Source organism: Bombyx mandarina, chromosome 19 (assembly GCF_030267445.1).
Source record: "Bombyx mandarina strain Sakado chromosome 19, ASM3026744v2".
NCBI lineage: Eukaryota > Metazoa > Arthropoda > Insecta > Lepidoptera > Bombycidae > Bombyx > Bombyx mandarina.
In genome coordinates, this window is record NC_143225.1 from 2,738,691 (window position 1) to 2,765,395 (window position 26,705).

General features: G+C 37.2%; 2 protein-coding genes across 4 annotated transcripts in view; one reads left to right on the forward strand and one right to left on the reverse strand.

The window, feature by feature from the left end:
• Positions 1 to 3: 3 nt before the first annotated feature.
• Positions 4 to 23,904, reverse strand: casp (Fas associated factor casp). Of its 2 annotated transcripts, XM_028169657.2 has the most exons (17): positions 23,709 to 23,903; positions 23,225 to 23,293; positions 15,549 to 15,675; positions 12,699 to 12,827; positions 11,353 to 11,527; positions 9,988 to 10,132; positions 9,072 to 9,200; positions 8,598 to 8,624; positions 7,880 to 8,000; positions 6,944 to 7,089; positions 6,214 to 6,368; positions 5,204 to 5,340; positions 4,452 to 4,614; positions 3,397 to 3,493; positions 2,565 to 2,705; positions 1,392 to 1,469; positions 4 to 264 (listed from the first exon to the last, which is right to left on the reverse strand). In XM_028169657.2, exons 1-17 carry the CDS (start codon positions 23,745 to 23,747, stop codon positions 184 to 186), a joined length of 1,959 nt encoding a protein of 652 aa, XP_028025458.1. In that variant the 5' UTR covers positions 23,748 to 23,903; the 3' UTR covers positions 4 to 183. The 2 variants fall into 2 exon arrangements, with proteins under 2 accessions (XP_028025458.1, XP_028025459.1); XM_028169658.2 differs by lacking the exon at positions 8,598 to 8,624 and having other exon boundaries at positions 23,709 to 23,904.
• Positions 23,905 to 25,915: 2,011 nt separating this feature from the next.
• Positions 25,916 to 26,705, forward strand: part of Tsp (Thrombospondin) — a 37,842-nt gene continuing 37,052 nt past the window's right edge. Inside the window, exons 1-2 of one of the 2 annotated variants that reach the window (XM_028169642.2) lie at positions 25,916 to 26,075; positions 26,379 to 26,465. In XM_028169642.2, the coding sequence (XP_028025443.2) occupies positions 26,384 to 26,465 (82 nt within the window). In that variant the 5' untranslated portion in view covers positions 25,916 to 26,075; positions 26,379 to 26,383. The remainder of the gene's footprint in view (positions 26,076 to 26,378; positions 26,466 to 26,705) is intronic. The other variant, XM_028169643.2, reaches the window with a different exon arrangement.

A 26,705-nucleotide genomic window follows, 5' to 3' on the forward strand; every position in this document is an offset into this window, starting at 1 on the left:
AAATCAAGTTGAAAAATTGTTTATATTTTCTAATGTAATAATTCATACAGACTACACATAAGCCTGACAAACACGCTTCGGTACAATTAACGAGCACTGCCACCGATCCTATATCAGTTCCGCGGGCCGAACACGCACACAGCCCTAATTCACTTTACAGTGATGCACTCAAAGTGGTCTTCTTCACCGCTCTTCAAGCATAACCGTTTCTTGTGGGCACAGCTTCAATGATTTCAGGGTACTGTTGTGAGATTCCACGGTGAGCTAAAAAAAAATTTAAAGAATTTATTAGTATTTTTTTTAATTACTTAGATGGGTGGACAAGCTCACAGCCCACCTGGTGTTAAGTGGTTACTGCAGCCCATAGACATCTACAACGTAAATGCGCCACCCACCTTGAGATTAAAGTTCTAAGGTCTCAAGTATAGTCACAACGGCTGCCCCACCCTTCAAACCGAAACGCATTACTGCTTCACGGCAGAAATAAATAGGCGGGGTGGTCGTACCTACCCGCCTGGACTCACAAGAGGTCCTACCACCAGTAATTACGCAAATTATAATTTTGCGGGTTTGTTTTTTTATTATACGACGATGTTATTCTTTCACCGTGGAAGTCGATCATGTACATTTGTTAAGTACGTATTTCATTAGAAAAATTGGTACCTCAGGATTCGAACACCGGTGCATCGCTCAATACGAATGCACCGGATGTCTTATCCTTAAGGCCACGACGACTTGAAATAGTATAGTATGAAAATAAAAGCCGATTACATTATCTCTGGACCTGGCGAATGGGAAACTGGGAAAGGCTTCACATTCCCGCGAGATCCAGAGATATTGTAGCCGATCTATACACGTTTCAAAGTTTATGATTAAAATATTTGTGAGTGGTGGTGGTGGATATGGTGAGTGGTTACCGTCGCCCATGGACTACAGCAATGCCAAGGGCAGAGCCAAGCCGCTGCCCAAACGAAAATGCAATGGAGATTTCCAAATTATTTAAATAACTGTGATCGAACTATCGATAAATTTTAATTATAACTAATAACATTCAATATCTTGATGACGACTATTTTTTAATGAAAGTCACGCAAATGTAACATGCGGTAAAAAGTAATGTTGGCATGTATATTGTCTTGCTAATTGTAATGGTTGAAACCATTCTAGGTAGTTTATTAATTTGCTGTTGCATTTTGCAATATAACATAATTAATATATATAATATAGAATGCAAGTTTAGTTATAATCCTTTGAAATTTATTAATATTACAATATACATCTCCGGTTTACATTTACAAAGGTTGCTCTGTGATATAAGTAAGTTGTAATATAAGTCTATTCTATAACTTATTTTTAATTTGATTTACGATATTTTTAATATCGCCACTTACGTCTCTTCTAGGCCAGCTAGAGATGACCTTGTAGTTTTCTTGCGGATAACCTTTGGATGCTAGGAAATCTAACAATGCCTGGAATGAATTAAAAAAGGTTTAGTAACAAAATATTGCTTTAATTATAATGGTTTGATGATATTTCGATTCATTTTACTGTCATTGCCTACTATAGACGAGCATACGGACTACCTGATGCAGAGTGGTTACTGTCTCTCATTGAGGCAATGGTTCTAGATAATTCGAATGGACTCATAGCACAAGTGGCGCGCGACGCGATTGTAAAACAAAATATTAAAAAAAAAGTGTATTGATTTTTCATAAAATTCATTGGTCATGTTTATTATTTACTAGCGACCCGCCCTCGCTTCGCTTCGGAAACATTAAAACACACATGAAACAAAAAAAAAAAAATTTAAAAAAAATTAAAAAAAGTAGCCTATGTTCATCAGGGACAATGTCGGCTTCTAATGGAAAAAGAATTTTTCAAATCGGTCCAGTAGTTTCGGAGCCTATTCGAAACAAACAAACAAACAAATCTTCCCTCTTTATAATATTAGTATAGATATAGATATAGATATAGATACACTCCTTTTTATATAACCACACTTTCACAGTAATATATTGATAAAACAAACAGTAATTGAATTACTATCTATGACGCGAAAAATAATTATCGTTTGCTACATAATTTCTATTGCTTTATGAATCTTTCACGCGGTCATTGACCTTGTACGTGATAGCTGATTTATAGTTATGAGCTATGAATAAAAGTTATAAAAATGATAACTGATCTTTAATGTCTTTGGGTCAGGAGTTATCAGTGCTGTCAGGGACCACTTTTTTCCCTTGCCTATGCTGAGAGTCTTGATAGGCTATTTTAGCTTCGCCTTGACGTGTAGGTGAGCTCACGGGGCTCAAACCGGGAGTGTTGCTAACACTGGCCCTAGCAAGAGCAATGCTCGGCAGAATCTACCACCGAATCGGAAACGCGACCCAAGATCCGGCGAGAAACTCAGTGGGTTGTGTCTGTGGGTTAATTTACTCGTCGAAACCTTCGTGCAAGCGACGGGTTCGGCGAGAACGATGACCGGTGCTTGAGGTACCTAAAAGCACCGTTAATGGATCGGGAGGATCCGTAATGGCGTGGTTAGGGCGAGGGCAGGTACTTACGGCGAGCGTGTCGTCGGCATTGAACCTCCGCTCGATGCAGTCGTGGTGCGGGGGCGGCAGGCGCACGCGGATGCGCGCCACCTCGCGGGACCCGGCGCCCGGCTCGGCGGGCACGCGCGCCGCCGCCTCCGAGCGGAGCGCCTGGACATGCAACAACAATTATTCAATACTTTTTTACTGGCGGTAGGACCTCTTGTGAGTCCGCACGGGTAGGTACCACCACCCTGCCTATTTCTGCCGTGAAGCAGTAATGCGTTTCGGTTTGAAGGGCGGGGCAACCGTTGTAACTATACTGAGACCTTAGAACTGATATCTCAAGGTGGGTGGCGACATTTACGTTGTAGATTGTAGATGTCTGTGGACTGTGAGATCGTCCACCCACTTAAGCAATAAATAAAAAAATGCTGTATCACTTTCTCTCGCATGACCTTTCTCCAACTGTTTCAGTCTCTGATAATATTATATACATACATAATATGATGAGACATCTCAACAAATAGGTTTGTACAGTAAATAAGAATGTTTGCCAAATAATATAATTATGTAAGGTGTGTAAAGTTAATAATAATTTAATATGTTAATGATAAAGTTCAAAACTAGTACCTTTGCGGGCAATCTTAAGTGTGTGTCTGAGTGTGTGTTTGTTCAGTGACTTTTTTGTGAACATCTTTTAATGTATAGGAATTATGTGATATGAAAATGTATTTTGTTTCAAAACATTTCAGTTTGATATTCTAGTTTCCAGTTACGTCCACTTGATACTGAGTTCAGATTACAATTTGTATGTGGAAATAGTCTTCTCTTTCAAATGAGCTACTTATGTTGTCCGTACCTCCTTTTTAGCTTCTTCCATTTGCCTTTCCGATTCGGCTCTCTCTAATTCCAGATTCTTTTCTATTTCTTGTTGCTTTTTTATTTCTTCTTTCGCTCTGTAAATTATAAAAAAATAAACATATATTTTTTAGCAAACACGGTAACTCAATCAGGTACCCGTGCCAGGACCCTGAAACTGCGAAGCTTTAAGACAAATATATTTTTTGTATGGAAACTAGCGACATCTTGTAACGGATGTCCTTAAACTTATATGTTGTTAGATATAAGGCATTTAATTATTGTATAACTAAACACAAAAAAAAAACATACTAGTCTTTATTTGTTATAGACATATTGATGAAATTTTATCAATTTGATTAAAATTTATCAATTTGTGGTTTCTGACAATAAAATATAGGATATGTTACTGTCATCTACAGTAGCAATGAGAAACTAAACGAAGCGAAGCCATCTAGTGGCCGACGCCCGTAAACATTTTTGTTGAGTGCTTGAGTTGCTTATCTATAGCTAATTTATGTGTATTACCTATGCAAATACATTCTGTCACGAGCAGCCGAGCGAGGCAGAGCTCCCTGTTATTGTTGTACGCTTGAAATTCAATAAATGGAATTCATTGGGAAAGTGAGTCTTATTTACTATCACTATGGAAGGTGACAACTAACAGAATGACATCATTGTTTGCAATAACAATGTGGTGCCAGTCGCTGACGCCATCAGTCTCCGACGTCACCGCTCGGTCCGTCATATATGTTTTTTTTTTTCCTACCTATGCTGATAGCCTTGAGAGGCTATTTCGGCGTAACCTAAATTAGTAGGTGAGCTCACGGGGCTCAAACCGGAGTGATCACTGACCCTAGCAAGAGCCGTGCTTCGCAGAATCTACCACCGGATCGGAAACGCGACCCACTGAGAAGATCCGGTGAGAAACTCAGTGGGCTGTCTATGGGTTAATTCGCTCGTCGAGCCCTTTGTCGCAAGCGACGGGTTCGACACGGACGGTGACCGGAATATATGTTATAGTCTGTTGTTGTTATATCAGAATGTTTAACTAACCTGTCAGCTTCAAGACTCCTCATGTAGGCCTCGTCTTGTTCTAGTTTGACGCGCTGCCTCGCGTCCCGTTCCCGCTCCAGTCTCGCGTCCTCGTCCCGCTGTATCGCGAACCGCTCCAACGCTTCCACTAAGCCACCGACCAGCTCTGACACGCCCACATTGCCTGCACGCAAAGGAATATTAATAGAGCCCTAACAAAAAAAAAAAAACGAAGCGCAGTGCCCTTATTGGCCGGTTCAAATTTAGATTTTGGAAACATGCTGCGTCTTAAAGTACGTTTTTGGTTCTAATGTTTTTTATGTACTTCTTCTTTGTCATGGCCTCAAGTGCAAACGCCACTTCTCTCGGTTCGTGGTGATTCCACGCGGTCTGGTGCCTTCTACTTTGCCCTGAACGACAAGACACTCTATGGAATCATTTGCATGCCCTAAGCCCATTAAATTTTTAAATAATCAATGTTTGTAAAACGAAGTGGCGACACTGGACCTGACTCAGGGATACCCTCTCGTAGAGCCCTGTTTACGGATTCACGAAATACGTTCATATTACAAAGTATCGCAAAATTTATTTACATTAAATTTTTCGGTACGCTTATTTCTGTTGCGAGGTCTGTCCAAGGTTCTGTTTTCAAGCGTGCAGGGATTATATAGAGGAAAGGGAGGAGTCAGCATTAACTTTTAAATGTCTATTGATCCAAGTAATCGTACACTTGTAGTATATTTAATTAAGTAAAAAAAATATGCATTCCTTACCATTAATAACAGAGTATATTTCGGTATTAGAACGAACTCTCATTATGATGACCAAGGCTGGTAGTCTGTCGACGGGGATGCTCTGTATCGTCATGCTCGCGACCGAACCCAAAGCCGTCGCTACTGAGGTTAACAACCTGCAAATATATCATATTAAGTCATACAGAAGGGTCAGATTCAAAGCAGCTCGAGGTCAATGACCTTGTACTGTAGTACACTACTCCGGTCAGTAGTATCACACATTTCGGATCCTCCCGATTCACTAACGGTGCTTTTAGGTACCTCAAGCACCGGTCATTGTTCTCGTCGAACCCGTCGCTGGCGACGAAGGGCTCGACGAGTAAATTAACCCACAGATACAGCCCACTGAGTTTCTCGTCGGATCTTCTCAGTGGGTCGCGTTTCCGATCCGGTGGTAGATTCTGCGAAGCACGGCTCTTGCTAGGGTTCGTGTTAGCAACGTCGTCAGGTTTGAGCCCCGTGAGCTCACCTACTAGGTAAGGTTACGCTGAAATAGCCTCTCAAGGCTATCAGCTTAGGTAGATAAAAATTTATCACAAATAAGCCGGTGGTGCTATAGTTTTTATGGGACTTAGAACTAATGTTTCAGAGATCCGGGAATCATCAGGTGAGTTGAGCGAGTTCATTGACCCGTGTATGCAATGTATTTTTTTTTTTAAATCCCATTCTGATAGCCTTGAGACTATTTCAGTTTCACCCTAACGTGTAGGTGAGCTCCCGGGGCTCAAACCTGACATTGTTACTAACACGAACCCTAGCAAGAGTAGTGCTTCGCAGAATCTACCACCTTATCGGAATCGCGACCCACTGAGCAGATCCAGCGAGAAACTCAGTGAGCTGTGTCTATGGGTTAATTCACTCGTCGAGCCCTTCGCCGCAAGCGACGGGTTCGACGAGCACGGTGACCGGTGCTTGCGGTACTTAAAAGCACCGTTAATGGACCGGGAGGATCTGTAATGACGTGTGCAATGTATTAAGGAATAGCTTACAGATTATTATTATTGGGATGCGTGAGATCCCATCCGTATATGACGAAGTTAGCGGACAGCGTCTGCAGCACGGCGTCGCTGCCCAGCAGCTGCGCGCAGAACACGTTGGACAGCACGGACTGCTCGTGGTGCAGGTATACACCCAGGAGCTTTCTCTGAAATTATATTTACATCACAACCCATGTTTTATTGCTTACTAGCTGTCCCGGCAGACTTCGTAGTGCCTCAATCGATAAATAAAAGACACATCAAGGGGACACATCAAAGGAAAAACAAAAATTGTTTTTATATAATTCCGAGCTTTTTTTATATTTTCTCACCTTTTAAACCTTCACTGGACTTCCACGAATAATTCAAGACCAAAATTAGCCAAATCGGTCCAGCCGTTCTCGAGCTTTAGCGAGACTAACGAACAGCAATTCATTTTTATATATATAGATATGGGTGGACGAGCTCACAGCCCACCTGGTGTTAAGTGGTTACTGGAGCCCATAGACATCTACAATGTAAATGCCGCCACCCACCTTGAGATATAAGTTCTAAGGTCTCAGTATAGTTACAACGGCTGCCCCACCCTTCAAACCGAAACGCATTACTGCTTCACGGTAGAAATAGGCAGGGTGGTGGTACCTACCCGCGCGGACTCGGAAAGCGACTTTGTTTTATACTATGTAGTGATTTGAAACAAGAAAAAGTTTTGATGAAGCCGCGTTTGAGGTTTAAGACTCACTTCTTTGGCAGGTTTGAGACAGGACTCCTTGATGGCGTCCTGGAGGGTTCCCTCGAAGAAGTTCGGTATGTTGGGTCCGTAGCGGGCTCGGAACCGACTCGCGAACTCTATGCAGCCCAGCGCCTCGTCTTCTACGTTTTCCGACACTGAAATGTTAATACAGGATTTACTGGGACGTTTTTTTTTATTTATTTTTTATTGCATAGGTAGGTGGACGAGATCAGTAGTTACCAGATACCATATACATTTACGACGTAAATGCGCCGCCCACCTTGAGATATAAGTTCTAAGGTCTCAAGTATAGTTACAACGGCTGCCCCACCCTTCAAACCGAAATGCATTACTGCTTCACGGCAGAAATAGGCAGGGCGGTGGTACCTACCCGCGCGGACTCACAAGAGGTCCTACCACCAGTAAAAATCTGGATCTATCGATGGTTCGCGCTCAAAGGATTAAATATTGGAACGGACAAGCTAGAAGCACAACTGTGTCACTTCTCAATGATACACGATTCAGAAATAGTTAACTAGTGATATGCAACAAATGTTTCATTATCCATTTCACAGTAGTAATAGTTTCACTAGCATATTTGTTAACTTCATAAAAGATTAAACAGTTAATACCGTCTCAATTTTATTTTTTAGCTCTACCCTCCTTTGAATCCGTACTCATACTTATTAGCTGGAACTAGTCCGTTTTAAATCATTATTATTATTATTTACTCTAGAATTAATTTTAATATTCCATGTTGCCTGAGCAACGACTAGGGAAAAATAATCCATAGTGGTAGATGATATTTTGGCTGTCCCTCTGGCATAGCCGATGTCCATTGGTGGAGGTGACCACCACTCCGCTGGGAGTTAACCCACGTACAGTTCCAACCAAATGAGAGCATGGAGAAGTATGCCAAGCATAATACAAGAGAAGAAAACTCACTGAGTGGCTGCAACCTCTCCGAATTAGCTATGTCGACGAACATGTCGTCTTCTCCCGTGAAGCCGGTGTCCTCGACTTCTTCAACAGAACTGTTCTCGCTGTCTGAACTTTCGACTATTATCTGTAACAATGATTCTCATTTATTTACATGACACCACAACAAAGAATCAGGGAAATAATAAAATTTTTTTTTTTTATTCAACATAAATGATAGTTCGTACTTGTTGAACGTCAAAAGAACTACCTCCAATTCACAAAAATTAGCCTCCGCCCTGAGAAGAACTGGCAAAAAACTCAGCGGGCATGTCTTTTTTTTTATATTAGTTTTTTTTTGGGAATATTTCTAGGGAAACAAAAAAACATGACTTCTGTGTTCCTAAGTTGCAGCATTTTATTATCATATCTGTGATGTGATAATACGATGTGTGTGATGTTATGTTTGTGAAAGTTAGGCCAACATTTCTAGAAGAAAAAAAAATCTTCCCTTTTGAAGTTGCATTATTTAATTAACAAATATTTTCTAAATATGCTCGTAATGTTCATGAACAAAAATGATACCGATGTATAAATGGTGCTGCCATAAACAACGGTTCAAGAGTTTAAAATTTTTTGGGAGATTAATAAACAACTATTGATATTTATTTCTTATTATTGTAGCTCTAGCTCGATTTTTAATTACATATTTAATATTAATTAATTTTTTTATTTAATTACTCACTGTATTATCTTCAGTCCTCAAAGCAATCTAAAGCAAGAATAACATAATTCGAGCATTGCTGAATACATAAATAAACCTAAACGTCTTTTTAAGTTCATACTATACGAAAATTTTACTAAATTATTGTGTTAATGATTTTATTTAAACTAGCTCACGGCCTACCTAGTACTAAGTGGTTACGGTAGCCCACTTAAGGTGTAGCTGCCACCCATCTTGAGATATGGTGGACCTTAGAACTAATATCTCAAAGGTGGGAGGCGCATTTACGTTGTAGATGTCTATGGGCTCCACTTAGCACCAGGTGGGCTGTGAGCTCGTCCACCCACATAAGCACTAAAAAAAAAAAAACACTAACTCCTCTCTCTCTCTCATATCGTCATTCACACACTCCATCCATGTCCATCTAAGCAATAGAAAAAATAAAAAAAAGATTGAGGAGATGCTGTCTTGAAAATATCAAAAGCGGGCACTTACCCTCTTGTATTCTTTGAGTGGTTTGGCGGGCGCTCTTTTGACTGTGAGCTCGTGTTGCGGCAGGTCCAGGCCGACCATTGCCAGCACCGTGTCGTCCAGCCCCGACACTGACGGCCACCCTGTCCACGACTGTCACACACAGATTGGAAACATAACCTAACCAGCCTTCAAGCCAATAACTTCATATATAGGCCTATAACTGTAACTTTATGAGCCGAAGCCAGTGCACATTATATATATAGTCAAGCCTTTTTATATAAACCTATAACATTATAAGCCTATAACTTCAATCCTATAACATAGGACTTGAAAAATCTAGGTGGGAAGTTACCCAGCCATGAAGCCTGAAATTTAGACTCTCTTCTTAACCGGAGGAAACTAATGGGGCTATATTTCTATACAAATTAATCCATGGAATAACCGACACACCTAATCTCTTAATTCAGATAAAAATATCAGCCCCTAAGTACCTACCAAGAACAAAGAAATATAACCCTATAATATATAGCCTTGAGAGGCTATTTCAGCTTCACCCTAATGTGTGTAGGTGAGCTCACGGGGCTCAAACCGGAGTGTTGCTAACACGAACCCTAGCAAAACCCATGCTTCACAGAATCTACCACCGGATCGGAATCGCGACTCACTGAGAAGATCCGGCGAGAAACTCAGTGGTCTGTGGGTTGATTTACAACGGTGACCGGTGCCTGAGGTACCTAAAAGCACCGTTAGTGGATCGGGAGGATCCGTAATGACGTGTTTTGGGCGACGTCGACTATTTACCATTCGTGCCGCTTTATCGAAATAGCGAGCGGTTTTATGTGGCTGTTATCACTGATAATAGCCAAAGGCTCAACCGCATTGATATTAATACTTATGAGTTTTCTTTCTTCAATAACTAGTTGACCTGACTAATTACCTGATGCCTGGCCGGTATGTCCGTAAGTGAGTAGATGTCGTTCTTTACTTCCCTCACAGATTTCGTCCCGGGGTACTTTAGGGTGTAGTCCCTGTCATTGTGTTTGATGTGAAGCGTGTACGTTGTCGTCAATCTCTCCGCCACACTAGAAACGAAGATATTTCGTATCACAAACTAATTTTATTTTATTATTGGATTTCTTGTGGGTCCGCACGATTACGTACCACCACCCCCCTGCCTATTTCTGCCGTGAAGCAGTAATGCGTTTAGGTTCGAAGAGTGGGGCAGCCGTTTTAACTATACTGAGACCTTAGAACTCATGTCTCAAGGTGGATGGCGGCATTTACGTTGTAGATGTCTATGGGCTCCAGTAACCACTTAACACCAGGTGGGCTGTGAGTTCGTCCACCTATCTATGCAATAAATAAACAATAAAATAAAAAAATTCTAATTCGAGTTGTAGTGATGTGCTATCGATTTTCCGTATCGATGAATTAAGGACTACCAACGAATAAAGTCATTCGTCACATATCATCTTCATTTTAGTCAATTCACTGTCCACTGCTGTACAGGTTGTTGCCGCTAGGGGCGCTGTTCCATACAAATTTAAGTTAACTTTTACGCTATCGAGAACGTTAAAAACTCGCACTAAGCAGATAGTACGACCAGTCCTTTACCACTTGCATACGACGTGACCCAGCGATTTTCATTAGGTGGCTGTCCCACATATTGCCGCTGTCAAACCAAAATCTGCTATGTGCAAAAACTCTATTTTTAATTATCGAGTAAAAACATTTTCGTATAAAATTTTATATGAAGGTGAATTTTTAAGGACTATATCAAATGAAAGCTATAGTTAAATATAAAAGCTATAGATAGACACATAACAGTTTTGGAACGAAGTTCCTTATAGGACGATGCGGAGGGGTACCCTAACCGGGAAAAAACATCCGTAACGTAAGATTTTTATTAGTAATGCACACAGTGTACGACTTAACTTTGTAATAACGTACAAAAGATAACATACTTTTTTATCATTCAGTGACCATGATCTCGGAGCGTGCCTTTGCGCAATACACAAACAACCGTGAATGAAGTGTACCACAATAAGTTCGCACGTTACCGAATGACCGTGGGTTGTTACGAAACCTACAGTTTTATTTTCTTTATACCTCGAATAGAACTTAATTTTATATTTTTATAATAAGGAACTTCGTTCCTATCCGGTGTCCAACGACACATCTTTTTTTTATACGATAGATAGGGCTGTGAACTATACGAAAAAATCAAAAAGTGCACATAGCAGATTTTGGTTTGACAACGACGATATGCTGCCCGAGATATGATACTCAAAACGGAACTCACTCATCGTCGGCAACCATTTGCTGATCGGCAGATTTCAGTCTAACGACGGCATTCTTCACGAGACCGAGACTGCCCAGGGTGGCCGAGGGGACCGCCTTCGATCCCCCCAAACCCGATATCAGTTGTCTGCACGACGGCACCCCGCTTATTAATTCTAGATGTTTCTTTAAATCACCTGGATTTGATAAATAAATAAAAACACACATATAATGTTCCGTCGTAACAAAATTATAAAATACTAGCTGTACCCGCCCGCTTCGCTGGGCATTTAAAATTGACATTATTATTTCAAATTCAAATTCAAATTCAAATTCAAAATCATTTATTTCAACTTGGATGTCATCAAAAACACACTTGTTGAATGTCAAAATGTAAAAGAAACAAACTCAGCGGGCTTTTTTTTTTTTTTTTGTTTTTTCTCAACTATTTTCTTTTTTTTTGCAGGTTTTGAACCGTATTCTTTGAAGGAGACGATTATATTCAAATCAATCTGTATTGACATATCAATAACATTTTTTTGTCCAAATGCACAGATTGCCACCTTTGATAATAGACGACTCATATATTAGTATAGATATAAATAAAATTAATACAGAAACAAACAAAATAACTAGTTGTTACTGTCATGACTGTAACAAATTCGCTAAAGACTAGACATACTCGCAATGCCGCTTAGTTTATTAAATTTTGTTTTAATCGTTGTTCGTTATTGTATTTTGTTTTAGAAATTTCTAGGCACCTACGTTGTGGGCGTTTGTTATCGAATGTTCCAGAAAGAAATTGATTTCCGGTACCAACGATCACCTTATATGGATATTCTGAAGCTATCACTAGTTAAAGCGTGCGGTTTTCATTCATTGTAACAACTAGTTGTTTGTTTGTGTGTTTTTTGTATTAATTTTATATTTTAGAATTTCGTTACGACGTAACGATAATTTTCGATAACATTTATGATGCAATATAAGATAATTTAAATTTTATATGACATGAGATATGAGCTTGTGCAAAGCGGTTAATGTCGAATGAACAGCGCCTTTAATTGCGCGGTGCCCAGTGGAGCACCACCTTTTCTCTTGCCGTGGTTGTCGGGCAAAGACTAAAGGATTAGCCAGAGAATTGTTAGGAGCATCTTCTGACGATTACCGATGTACTGTGATCGATAGTATTGCTACCCCGGACAAATGCGTGAGACTATGACCTCATGTCTCAAGGTAGAGGTAGCAGCCCGGGACCCGGTTATTAGTTAACACCAGGACGACCGTAAGCTAGGGAAGGGCCAGCCCTAGGTACACCGCTACCCAAAATAGATATTTAATAACATAAATGCATCGTTCAAATATACTCACTAACAGTGGCTGTGCCATTAATTTTAATTCCATACATTTTGTTATTCCAGTTTATTTGTAGCTCAACAAAACCGTTCGTACTGTTCCTATTAATCGATGATGTTGAAGCTTGATTATTATCTTCTCTATCTGTAGATTAAAAACGATGATTATAAGCGTTTTTTTTTTAAATATATATTTTAAATTGTCATTATTTTAGTTTCGACTTTGCGAATGTTTGACAGTTTTCGTGGTCACGTGGACACGTCTGATTATAATGACGTATAACATGTTAGAGAGCACGCAAAACGTAAAGCATTAGGAACGTGGCTCATCGCGCGATTAAACCGTGAAAGTATTATTAATTCTGTGGAAAACTCTCGAAAACCGAAGAAAATTATAACTTTATCATTTTTCCCCTTACCGATTCGCTGGTAGCCTTAAGGGGACTAAATTTATATTACTTAGTCTAGCCATAAATACTGTTACAATTAAAAATAAACAAAATATTAATTTTTTAATTTTGAAAACTCTCCATACGCTTGGTATTAGTAAAATGTTTGTGTACCGGGCTATTAATAGGTGCAATGAGACCTCCTCTGCTTGTGACAGAAAAAGATCTGGCCGTCCACGCAGTGTTCGTACGAAAAAGGTGGTCAAAGCAGTAGGGGAAAGAATTCGAAAGAAATCCTATCCGAAAGCAAAAGATTTTATCTCGGGAGATGAAGATAGCACCTAGAACCATGTCGCGTATTTTAAAAGATGACTTAGGACTTGCAGCATATAAGAGACGTATTGGTCATTTCTTAACTGATAATTTAAAAGAGAATAGGGTGGTAAAATCGAAACAACTACTGAAGCGGTACGCAAAGGGAGGTCACAGAAAAATTTTGTTTACGGATGAGAATTTTTTTACAATTGAGCAACATTTTAAGAAACAAAATGACCGTATTTATGCTCAAAGCTCTAAGAAAGCTTCTCAATTAGTCGACAGAGTGCAACGTGGGCACTATCCGACTTCAGTGATGGTTTGGTGGGGTATTAGCTATGAAGGAGTTACTGAGCCATACTTTTGTGAAAAAGGTATCAAAACATCGGCACAAGTGTATCAAGATACCATTCTTGACAAGGTAGTGAAGCCCCTTAACAACAACATGTTCAATAATCAAGAATAGTTCTTCCAGCAAGACTCGGCGCCAGGTCATAAAGCTCGGTCTACGCAGTCTTGGTTGGAAACGAACGTTTCGGACTTCATCAGAGCTGAAGACTGGCCGTCGTCTAGTCCCGATCTTAATCTGCTGGATTATGATTTATGGTCAGTTTTAGAGAGTACAGCTTGCCCTAAACGCCATGATAATTTGGAGTCCCTAAAACAATCCGTACGATTGGCATTGAAAAATTTTCTCATGGAAAGAGTGCGTGCTTCTATTGATAACTGGCCTCAACGTTTAAAGGACTGTATTGCAGCCAATGGAGACCACTTCGAATAAGCTTTTTATACTTTAAATTGTTTTATATTTATGTATTAAACTTACACACTGTAAAAGTAATAAATGTAATTTGCCATAGATTTTTTTTTTGTTTTTCTTTGTAACAGTATTTATGGCCAGACTAAGTATTGTCTGTGTTTTTGAATCGAGCGAATTAATCGGCGGATAAAATTTTTTCACACAAAAAAAACCAGCGGCATATTCGTAATGATGTCAATGGATTCCGTAGCCTATTTTACACGAGAAAATAAAACACATTTGGTGATGATCCCTTTAGAGCAGTGATAGGCAACCGCGGCAACTAACGGCCAATCTGGCGAAGAGCGGGAGGAATACGCACACAAGAATTGTCGGAAGGCTTAGGCTAAGCACACACTACGATTTTTAAAGTGGGGAATAATATCGCAAACGACAATAAGTTCCTGTTCCTACGCGCACTAGGTACGATTAATTGAGTCGTCTATTATCAAAGGAGGCAATCTGTGCATTTGGACAAAAAAAAAAATTGATATGTCAATACAGATTGATGTGAATATAATCGTCTCCTTCAAATAATACGGTTCAATAAATAAAGGTTAATACTTAACCTGTTATTTATCTAAGATGTCGTTCAGAAGTTTTGTGACTGCCAATGAAATACAAAGTCAATAATTCGTTTTTCTGATTTACCAATAATTGTCCAAAAGTCTCATTGCCGGCTTTGATAATAGTCGACTCAATTGTCGCTTGCGGAATAGCGGAGGAAAAAGAAAGTTATTGCAGTAAATACTGGGTGGGACACCACGAAAGACGGGAGTGTTACATGAAAACATGGATTTACAAAAGAAAGTTACCATTACTTGATTCTTTTTTTTATTGCTTGGATGGGTGGATGAGCTCACAGCCCACCTGGTGTTAAGTGGTTACTGGAGCCCATAGACTTTTACAACGCAAATGCGCCACCCACCTTGAGATATAAGTTCTAAGATCTCAGTATAGTTACAATGGCAGCCCCACCCTTTAAACCGAAACGCAGTACTGCTTCACGGCAGAAACAGGCAGGTCGGTGGTACCACCCGCGCGGACTCACAAGAGGTCCTAGCACCAGTAAAAATCTACGTAATAGAACTTTGAAGATTTTTGATTTTTCCGCAATGCGCGGTATTTGTTATCACTTCATACGGTACAAAATAGATTGTATAATTTTGTAGATAAATATTATTTATATTATGTAGATAAATTATAATGTTTTTCTATTGTATTGATTTGCGATGGTTTTTCGCACCGAATTTTAATCGTAGTGTGCCCTTAGCCTAATGTTCATGTGTTCAAATACACGTCATCTCAAATTTAAATACACGTCATGTCTATCTAGCGCACTGAAGTATAGGTTACCACTTACCTGGTGGGTGTGTTTTTGGCGTTATCACAGATATATCGTCGTCTATCATTTCAACGTTGTGAGTGTCATCCTGTGCGTCCGCGGCGGCGGCGTTTCCATCCTGCGGCATCACTCGGTTTATAGCTGTCTGAATACAGAAAATAACAAAACGTTTGATAAAAATCGTATAAGCAGAGAAGTAATTGGAAATATAAAAAAAAAATACATCCAACGAATTGAAATTAGAACAGCATCAATAATAGTCGAAGTTAATTCATTATGCATTCTTACGGACAGCTCTGAGAGTTACCGGTCAGATTTTGAAATATCAGCTATTTTAAATAAACAAAAAAGTCTGAGGTACACACATATAAAATAGTCAAATTGATAACCACCTCATTTATTTGAAGTCGGCAACAAAGCATTGTTTATCCAAAGACAAGTATGCGGATGGGTTAATATCTTATGGATATTGGGAATACCGGTTATTTGGTTACTGTGAACTTAGGTTCTGAAGATATTTCGGGATCTTTTTTTACGTTACATATTGACTTGGCGCGTCACCCATCTCGTACTAGGAGGCTGGGTTTTCCGATAACCACACTTCTCTTAATCAGTAATCTTTATTTATATAATTCCACTATACGTGTGTATGCCACTAAACTCCTAAATGGCTCAATCGACTTGAATGAATTTTTGCAGGACAACATCTGTCGGGTCCGCTAATATTATACTAAAATCGGATGGCTAAAACTTATGGTCTAAGGCATTCGCCATATACATATACACAAAGTTTTTTTTATTAGCAACCGAAACAACGAGTTCACGGGCAACCTGATATAAAGCCATCACGGAGTCCATAGCCAGGACCAGGTGAATAGCAATGTCCATTTTCGGACATCTTATGATCTCAATTATCGCTTTCAAACCATATGTCTGTATATCAAGCCAGTATAATATAATAAGAAACGAAAACTGTGAGTATCCGAAAGGTCGGAAGAACCAACGGAAGATTAAGTGTAAAAGTAGTCTTATATTCGATGCGTGATTCAACGCCTTGATACACAATATAACGTTACAGCGAATGGAAAATAGAACTCTTCAAGATTTCGTAATCTGTTTTCCATTACATTTAATTGATTTTTTTATTGCCCTTGACGAGCACACGGCCCCCCTGATGGTGAGTGGTTACCGTCGCCCATGGACTACAGCAATGCTAGGGGCAGAGCTAAGCGGCTGACTATCGTTAAGTACTCTCCACAAGCCTCGTTTGAAGAAGGATATGTCATAGCGCTCAGGAAACACCGTGCAGGGGAGCTAATTCCAAACCCGGATGGTACGTGGCAAAAAAGATCTCTGGAAACGCACTGTGGATGAACGCAGTGGCTCCAGGTAGTATGAACGAACTCTCTTTCACAAGTACCGGTCACCGTCCTCGTCGAACCAGTCGCTTGCGACGAAGGGCTCGACGAGCGAATTAGCCCACAGACACAGCCCACTGAGTTTCTCGCCGGATCTTCTCAGTGGGTCGCGTTTCCGATCCGGTGGTAGATTCTGCGAAGCACTGCTCTTGCTAGGGTCAGTGTTAGCAACTCTCCGGTTTGAGCCCCGTGAGCTCACGTTTGTAGACGTTAGGGCGAAGCTGAAATAGCCTCTCAAGGCTATTAGCATAGGTAGGGGAAAAAAAACTCCAGTTGTGGGCGGTGCAATGGTAAAAACGAGATGAGAACGAGAAACGAGACGAGATTCTTTATATGACACATACATACGAGACGAGAAAACTGACTAGTCACTAATGAATGAATGAATGAATGAAAAGACGAACTTAACGCCATGCAGGCATTCTCTTCCAGTTAACCCTCGTTGATGAAGTTAAAGATTCAAGAGGTGCATAGCTGTGATAAAGTTAATAGACGGCGATAATTTAAAGAATTATAGTAGACATTAGTAAAAATGAACACTAGGTTATAATTACATTGGCAAAAATAAATACATAGATACATACATACAAATACATGGATAAGAAGTATATATCAAATAAAATAAATTATATAAACCATTACTGGACTCACAAGTAATAATAAAAATAATATATTTGAATTGATTTGATAAAAAAAAAATGAGGTTTATTTACGTATCGGCAACTGTGTTCACGATTAGCAGTCTACTAGCAATAACGGAACTGCACCAAAAGCCTGCTTGCAAGCTAATTACCAATTGGTAATTAGTTTGAATTTGAATTGAATTCATCATTCAATTGAATATCTTAATATCGTTGTAGGCAGTGGCTTGGCTCTGCTCCTGGCATTGCTGAAGTCCATGGGCGACGGTAACCACTTACTATCAGGTGGGCCGTACGCACGTCTGCCTACAAAGGCAATAAAAAAATATACCGAAGAGGTTGCTTGTTTTTTTTTTAAGTACCAAGGCAGACAAGCACTTGCTAAAACTTATGGAGACATTCTTAAAACCACCATGTATTGTGAGATATGAGTAGTTTCATTTGCATTAGAATCGGGAAGCTATTACTTAATATAGTCATCAATAGAAAACAAATAACTTATGCATTAACAATACTGCATTCACAACTAAGATAATGATCATAATAATATATGAAAAGTGATTGAGCACAACGTTTATTGATGACTCAATGTTATTGAGCTAGCATATTTATTGAAACAACATTACCAGGAAATACTTTTTTTTTATATGTAATCATGATGTTTTTTATATCTTTGTTACTTTCTTGTTGTATTTTATAATTCAATAAAATACTAAAAGCATTCTGGTTTCTGGTATTGATTACTATTGAATTTTAAAACCATTTATTGTAATGTGGTCATGTATATGTGAACTCTAACAGTGGTTCACGAAGCAAATTAGCCAAGCTCTGTGGGCTTGTCTTATTAAATCACATTTCAGATAATCATTATTTCATTTTGCATTTAATAATTTCTGCTATACATTTTTGACTACATCCAAATTAATTTATATTGTGTGAACACTATTCACGTTATATGATAGCTCTAATATCTCTGTTGATGAGGAAGAGGAGGCAAGCAGTGGTGTATGAAAGAAATGAATGTTTTATTGTGTCCTTCCAAATTATATTTTAAAATAATGATAGTGACGATGCACACGTACATGGGTGTTATGTGTAAGGTTGTTGCGAGAGAAGTGAGTAGTGCTGCATAGTAGCATGTTGTTTTATTGGTAGTATTGTGCGCACAGACCATCTCTATAGTGCAGTTTAATAATCTTAACACATAATTATCATTATTAATGAGTCTTTATGTTCACATTAAGAACTATCTATTTATGTTTTGACTCCTGTCTGTTGATATTGAATGAAGGGAATACAAGCTGTCACCAGGACGTCATTACCTTCTGGTTAATAGCTGTTAGACTATTATCAGACATGCAAGTTCTGAACTAGCATTAAGTAGTATTTTTAATCACATTTAAGGTTCTTAAATGTACTTTTTGAATAAACGAAGTTTTTAAACTTTTGTAAAATTATGATTTCATTCAATTGGTTGACAATACACAAAGATATTGCAATCTGAGTGGCAATCAAGTTAATTACTCATTAAAACATAACTTTATGTAAAGGTAGGTTTCTTTTTATGTTTCTCTAGTTAAATATTCCTGACACAATTTGTTAAATAGGAGATAAAGGTGGATAGAGTCTAGTTGAAAATTCGATGCTAACTAATAATCAAGCTTTCTGAACACTACAATTATTATAATTTCAGGTCCATGAATAAAACTTGATTTAGTGACATAAGTCATAAATCAAATTTAGTGGTTCTTTTTTTAAAGAAATAAATAATTATCAGCAACAATATAATACTTATCATTGTTTTACGATAGATTTAGGATAAAATATTTTGTGGCGAGCAAATGTACCTACAACATTTAGCTTAAAATATTTTGGAAAATCCACAAACCACAATTCAGTAAATAATTTGCCTATGTTCTTTATACATTGTATAGCATGTTTTATTGTTTCCATGAACTTATATGTGCCAATAAATCTTAGTTTAGGTAACAATATATGCTACACTCTGATAAGCACTGAACTTGACTGCCAATTTTAAAGGTTAAAATGTCCTGAAGCTATTTAATCTACTATGATAATTCTTCTTATTATATTTAAAGACAATTTACATTTTCTTATTTATTGATTTACAAATACAATAAGAGTATTATTTCTATACTGCCGTGCTTACGATAAATACAGTAAGTCACATTTTTGTCGATATTGAGTTAAGTATATATTTGGAATGTAGAGATTGAGATCTACATTTCTGTATATTTAAAATTTTAAAATGTGGTATAGAAACTTAAATAAGCTTAAGCATAATTACAGTAAGAAACATTTTGCGCCAAAACATACTTATTATAATTGCAGTATGGGCACATACGGTTGATTTTTTCATAAAGTTTAAACCATTTCCTATGTATTGATACAGTAAGTAATTTTGCTGTTATTATTTTTAAGATATGAGTATTTTTCATCAAGTATCACTGAAACATATTAGCAGTAAGTACCACATACTATTATTATATTAATTGTTGAAAATAAAACATTAGTTACTAAACCTTAACATATCTACAGTAAGTTGAACTTACTGTGTATATGATAAGTCAGCAAATTAAAATATTTATTTTTATGCATAGTCGTAACAACAGCAAGATTCACTACTGTAATTATATTAGGAATACTTCATATTATGCGTAGACTTGCCTGGAACATGTTAGGTAAACACGTTACTTACTGCAAATATTATAAGGTGTTTAGTTAAAGTTGAGAGGGCTCATTATTACTAATGTATAAAACAGATCATAATGAAATGTTTCAATCATTAGATTTTTTACAAGCTAAAATTGTGAAGACCCAAAAGTTTCCTGAGGTGAAGTCTAAAAATAGTCCCAGAGGAATCACTGCAGATCGTAAAGTAGATATTATACAGAAGCTTGTACCTCTGATGCCTGAGAATAGAAGAGATTTTTGGTTAAACATTTCGAATTCTGCAACAAATCTATTAACCGAAGAGTTTTGAGTTCAGATTATATTTTTTTAAATAACAGGGGTTATTTAAAATTGCCGTTTTATTGTAATAGGTACCTACTTCAAATTGACATAGAACCTTTATGGTTTGAGATTTTTCAGTGAACAGGTGTAACGTTCGATTATCGACTTTCAGTTTTTTTTTTATTATTCAGCTTAGACAAGAAAGATGGATACTTCGAAAATTCGAGTGATTTTTTAATAAGAGTTCCGACGCGGAACTAACGCTGCAAAAGCAGCACGCAGCATCAATGTTGCGTTTGGAGAAGGGACTGCTAAGTGCTAATGAACGCAGCGTGCGATTTAGTTTAAACCCTTTCGTGATGGAAATTTTGATTTGAAGAACGAACCACGTGGAAAAGACCGCCCACACAAGTGAATAACAATGAATTGAAAGAGTTGGTGAGAGCTGATCCGAGCCGAACTACCCAGGAATTAGCGATATGGTTTAATTTTACCTTATCAACAATATTGACTCATATGCACCAAATCAATAAAATTAAAAAAAAGAGGGAAAAATGGGTGCATTATGATTTGACTGATCTGCAGAAAGAAACGCGTGTTGCACCTTGTGTTGCCTTGTTGAATCGATACAGAAATGAAGTAATATTGGATCGAATTGTGACATGTGATGAAAAGCGATTCTTTACGATAACCGTAAACGAAAAATGTAATGGCTGACCCCAGGTCAAACGTCGCAACAGTGTCCTGAAGCAAAGCTTACCAATATATGTATAGTAATGGTAATTGTTTGGGGATCTCAGCATGGTGTTATTCACTATAGGTTTCTCCGATTTGGTCAAGAAATAACGGTAAATGTCTACTATGCCGTACTCCGAACAATGATAGTAAAACTTGTAGTGAAACAGCCCTGAATCCTGAATCGATCTTCACCATTATTGCTCTATGATGACGCCAGACCTCACACAGCACGAGAAACCGTTTTAACTCTACAGGAACTGCAATTAGAAACCATTGGTCACCCCCCGTATTTGCTAGACCTTGCTCCAACGGAATACCATTTTTTTTGGATTTGGACAATTTTCTACGTGATAAAAACTTTTCTTCCCAGGAGGCAGTACAAAATGCTTTCACACAGTTTGTAGAATCTAGATCACCAGAGTTCTATCGCAAAGACATAAATAACCTTTCTATTAGATGGTAGCAATGTATAAATAATAACTGTAGATATTTTAATTAAATAAATATGTTAAATGAAAAAAAAACGAATTTCAATTTTTCAGGTCAAATCGGCAATTTCATACTTTAACCCCTAATATGCCTATATTATGTAAGCCTACATATTACTAGTCAATTAAAGGACATTTACTATTTTACCATAAACTGTTACACAGGTGCTAATATTATTGATTTGTAAGATTGACTGATTTGATAATTTCTCGTATCGAGGTTTTCATAATCTACATAATAGTTTAGTAGTACATAATAACCGTCTTATGAGGTTAAATGACTTATTAAAGATTTTAAAGTACCTTATTAGATCAGGGTTGTGCAGCTGGGTTCTGTCAATCTACATATTATTATTTTTATTATAAAGATTCCAAAGAGAACTGTATTCGTTTTTTTAGAAATAAAGTGTTTATTTTTGGTGATTTTTTTATTGTGTACAAAGAAGTACAAACACGAATTTTAAAAAAATAGGTACGGTAAAGGTGTTGTTTGTGTAGATACCTACAGAGCTTAGTTTATTTGGTTTATGATTATGTCATGTACGAAGGAGATTGTACAAACAAGAATTGATTCTTTATAATTAGTTTATAATATGATTCTCAATGCATAAAAAATTCAATAAATGGAACTGATTTTAAAATTTTATAGTATTAACAAAGTTGTGTAATTATTCTATTAAGCTATGGTTTCATAAGATCTCTTTTGTTTCTTTTATCTACAAATAATATCGAGGAAGAGTAATTAATTATGGTTTCAGTGCTTTATGGTAGATGCCATAAGTTTACATATTGCTCCTAGCTATAATTACAGTAAGTGATTAAGTTTCATTAGGCAAATTGTGCAATTTTTGTTATTCTATTTAAACATTCACCTCATTCCGTAATCATAATTGCAGTATGTAGTTCAAACTAAAGATTGTTACAGTAAGTTACACACTTACTGTACCAATGCTAAAAAAATAGTTTTTTTTAAATTATTAATTCCTTAATATAAATAATTTTTGAAGCTTTATAATTTAAATATTATTTCTGAATAAAAATAATAATAGGCAAATTGTTACAAAAGCCTATATTTATCTTAAAAAATTATAAAAACTTAGTTATGCTTTATACTTCGTGAGAAACGTCAAAAGTAAAATTGAAATCTTTAAACGCGTTTTTCTCAAAAGTGTCTCCAAGGCGCTTACTGTATATATCACAAGCACGGCAGTATAGTAAAGGTGCTGTATTTCAATATTAAATTTATATCTATGATTTGAGTTTTTCAAATGTTAATCACTTTTTAAAGAAGCCATTGAAAGAACAATCACTTTCTACAACATTTTCAAATAGTTTTAAATTTTAAACCAATGTAGAATGACTCTGCATAACTATATCAATAATAAATTTAATGTATGTCATATAATTGGTTATTTTTTACGTTTAATACATACCAGTAAATCCCAGTTGGACTCGTCAAGGTGATAGATAGCTTCAGCAACGTCTTCAATGGCTGTTATACCCTGATGAAGAAAGCATCTTGAAATTTCCTCATGTCATAAACAAAGGATTTGTTTTGTGTACAACAAAGAACCGCCTAATAAGGTGTTAGTTGCTGATGATTTATAAAACACAACGTGTTGACGATTGCTTTGTAACTAAGAATAATAAATTACACGGAAATGACAAAGGTATATTAAATTTTTATACAAGAAATACTCTCGCACGCAAATGTTTCTAGGCGTACAGATTTGGAAAAGAGTATAAATTGTTGGTAAATGTGCAGCGAATTTATAGAAACACCTTAATAAATGAAACACAAAGAGATAAATGGAAAATTTCGATCGCTAATGTTATTCACGTTTCAAACGTTGTTAAAGGCATGGTTGAAGGACTTTATTGATCTGTATGACAGATGTATATTATAAAATTGTGTACCTGGAAGTTTGCTAAGATTTCTTCTCTGTTTTCTGCCATCGCAACAAGAAATTGAGTTCTAAATTACTATGACATAAAATGACATCTACAATTGCGAATCACTCAAACTAAAACTATAGACAACACTGCTTAGTTTTTATTTTTAGACTGATGCGATGCAGGCTATGTACTGGCTAGAGATTTAAATAAAATGTTGTCTGTGGTTTGTAGCGAAATATAAAATCAATAATCAAATCTATATAAATTATGTAAGATTCGTGAAACGAGATAAATCTTCTTTAATTTATGGAATTAAGAATTGTGAAAACATATAGAATTAACATATTCTTAATTCAATTCTTACCACGATATTAATATACTAAAAAGCTTAGGTATGCTGTGATTTATTCTGCTGGATAGATACATATTTAAAAAAGCCAGTGTACATACATACTCTCGGTTTTATTCTTCAAAATTTTTTATTACTATTCAAATACTAAGTGTATTATTCTCTATGATTACTATTTTCAAACAAAATCGTTAGACTTTATGTACCTAAAGTTTACCTTATTTAATAAATACAGTACTTTATTTCCATTGTGGCTTTGAAATTTTTGATGAATTGTATACTTATCGTAGATATATTAAGTACCATATTGTTATATTTTCAAATCTTATAAGAAGTTAAATCAGTTTAGGTCGAAACATTAAATGAATCCTACAATAAAAAAACTCGCATTGAACGCATTGAGCTCGCGTGAACTGGTTAGTTAAAGCATTTTTTTTATTGCCCTTGTAGACAGACGAGCGCACGGCCCACCTGATGGTGAGTGGTTACCGTCGCCCATGGACTTCAGCAATGCTAGGGGCAGAGCCAAGCCGCTGCCTACCGCTTAATACTCTCCACAAGCCTCGCTTGAAGAAGGATATGTCATAGCGCTCGGGAAACACCGTAGAGGGGAGCCCATTCCATAGCCGGATGGTACGTGGCAAAAAAGGCCTCTGGAAACGCATTGTGGATGACCGCAGTGGCTCCAGGTAGTATTGATGAACCCTACTCCGGTGGCGGGCGGTGCGATGGTAAAAACGAGATGACTGTATCATCTCGAACAATTCCTCAGAGCACTCTTCACTCAGACTCCACACTCAGAGCATCCCTTGCAAACAATTTAATATTCTACTACCTTCTTAGTTTGATAGCTGTTTTAGTTTTTTTAATACCTGCATTCAATCTAATTTAAATTATTACCAAACTGCTGGTTTAATAAATATGACATTTATAAAATTATCCAATTCTCAGCTTTTTTTAATCAATTCCAAATCAAAACAAGAAAGACGTTTATTTTAATAATTTATTTTGAACTTAGTTAAACTTAAATTTCAAGAAATCGTCGTGCTCGTGAGAATGATGGTTGCTTTTGAGTGGAGATGATTGTATTAATTATCTACCGTAATACAATAAAGTCATGGAATGTAATTAATTATTGACACTCTTCTGTGCTATGTTATATGATATCAGAAGATGGGTCGGGTATGCGACTTTCTATTTATCTGTCATCCGTCCTTAGTTACAATATACTTTTTCTACCTGTTTGCTAAGATCACCTAGGCTTGTGGGAAGAGGCTGTATCCTTACAATGGACACGCTGGGGTATAATTCTGGTGCCTCGTGTATTCGACACGGGTATAATTTGCTCTTTCTTGTGAAAATGAAGTGTGTATCACGTTCTGGTCTCAAAGGCTAGTTGCAATTCTGATCTGGGTGGCATGACAGGATTTTCTCAGTCTGCTATCCTATTAACAGTGGCGCGTCTAGTCCTAGTGTCAACCTAAGATTTCTATATTGCCACCAGGGCGAGGATAGTCGCGCGTTCGTTTTCTTGTCACTGCAGGAGTGGATCTTGTCGTTACCAAGAGCAAAAGTTTTGGGACATAAATGCTTCACTACTATAATATAATATTACGGTAAGTATGGTATATTAAAATATGGTAACAGATATACTATAAATTCACTGACCAAGATGTCATTTTATGGCGATTTCTTATCGTACAACCTACATTAAAACCGCTGACCAATAAATTGTTTATTTATTGATACCCAAAAACGACCTTCAATCGCAATTCATATTTGTATGTTCATTAAATTGAAATACTTTATTAAATGATGTAATAATTGATCCTACGATATCGAAGTAACAAAATGACATCATCTGTAGAAGCTGTGATTCCTTCGGGTGATGCTCTAAGCAAGCTTGCCACTTGCCAGTTTTGTCAGTCGGGTTGTGCGTGAGTAGTTTGCGCACGCGTTGCGCATGCAGTTCCTGCTAACTGAAAAAAAAAATCGCGGGATATTAAATTGGCGGGAATAAAGTGATTAGCAATAACGCGGTAAATATACGAAAAATGCTTAGTATGTATAAACAAAGGAAATATTTAAAAAAAAAACATGTAATTTTTAGTCTTAGTATATTATAATATTAATATCGTATTAAAAAGTTCTTAAAAAGGTCAAATCTATAAAGCGATAAGTGTTATATTTTTTATCTATGTTCGAGTTTTTAGCGTGGTATTTTATTAATTTCAAAAATGGAATAGTGGATTGTAAATTCTTATATAAGTATTGTAATTGAACATGAATATATTGAGTATTGGAATTAAAATATCGGAATTTTCGTGATTGTAACATTTTAGCAGACATGGCGATTCCGGCCATGTGCGCACGAATCTTCTCTGTCCTTGCTGTGGTGGCGATGGTGAACTCCCTCACTATGGACCGAGGTAAGTTTACTTCATCGTACTTTATACTAAACTAGCTGACCCGGCAGACTTCGTAATGCCTCAATCGATAGATAAAAGACCTAAACTTTTGTATAAAATAAACTTACAACAAACAAAAAGAATCCGCCCGAGGGGGGACACATCAAAGGAAAAACAAAATTGTTATTTTTATTTAATTCCGAGGATTTTCATATTTATCTACCTTTTGAACCTTCTCTGGACTTCCACAAATATTTCAAG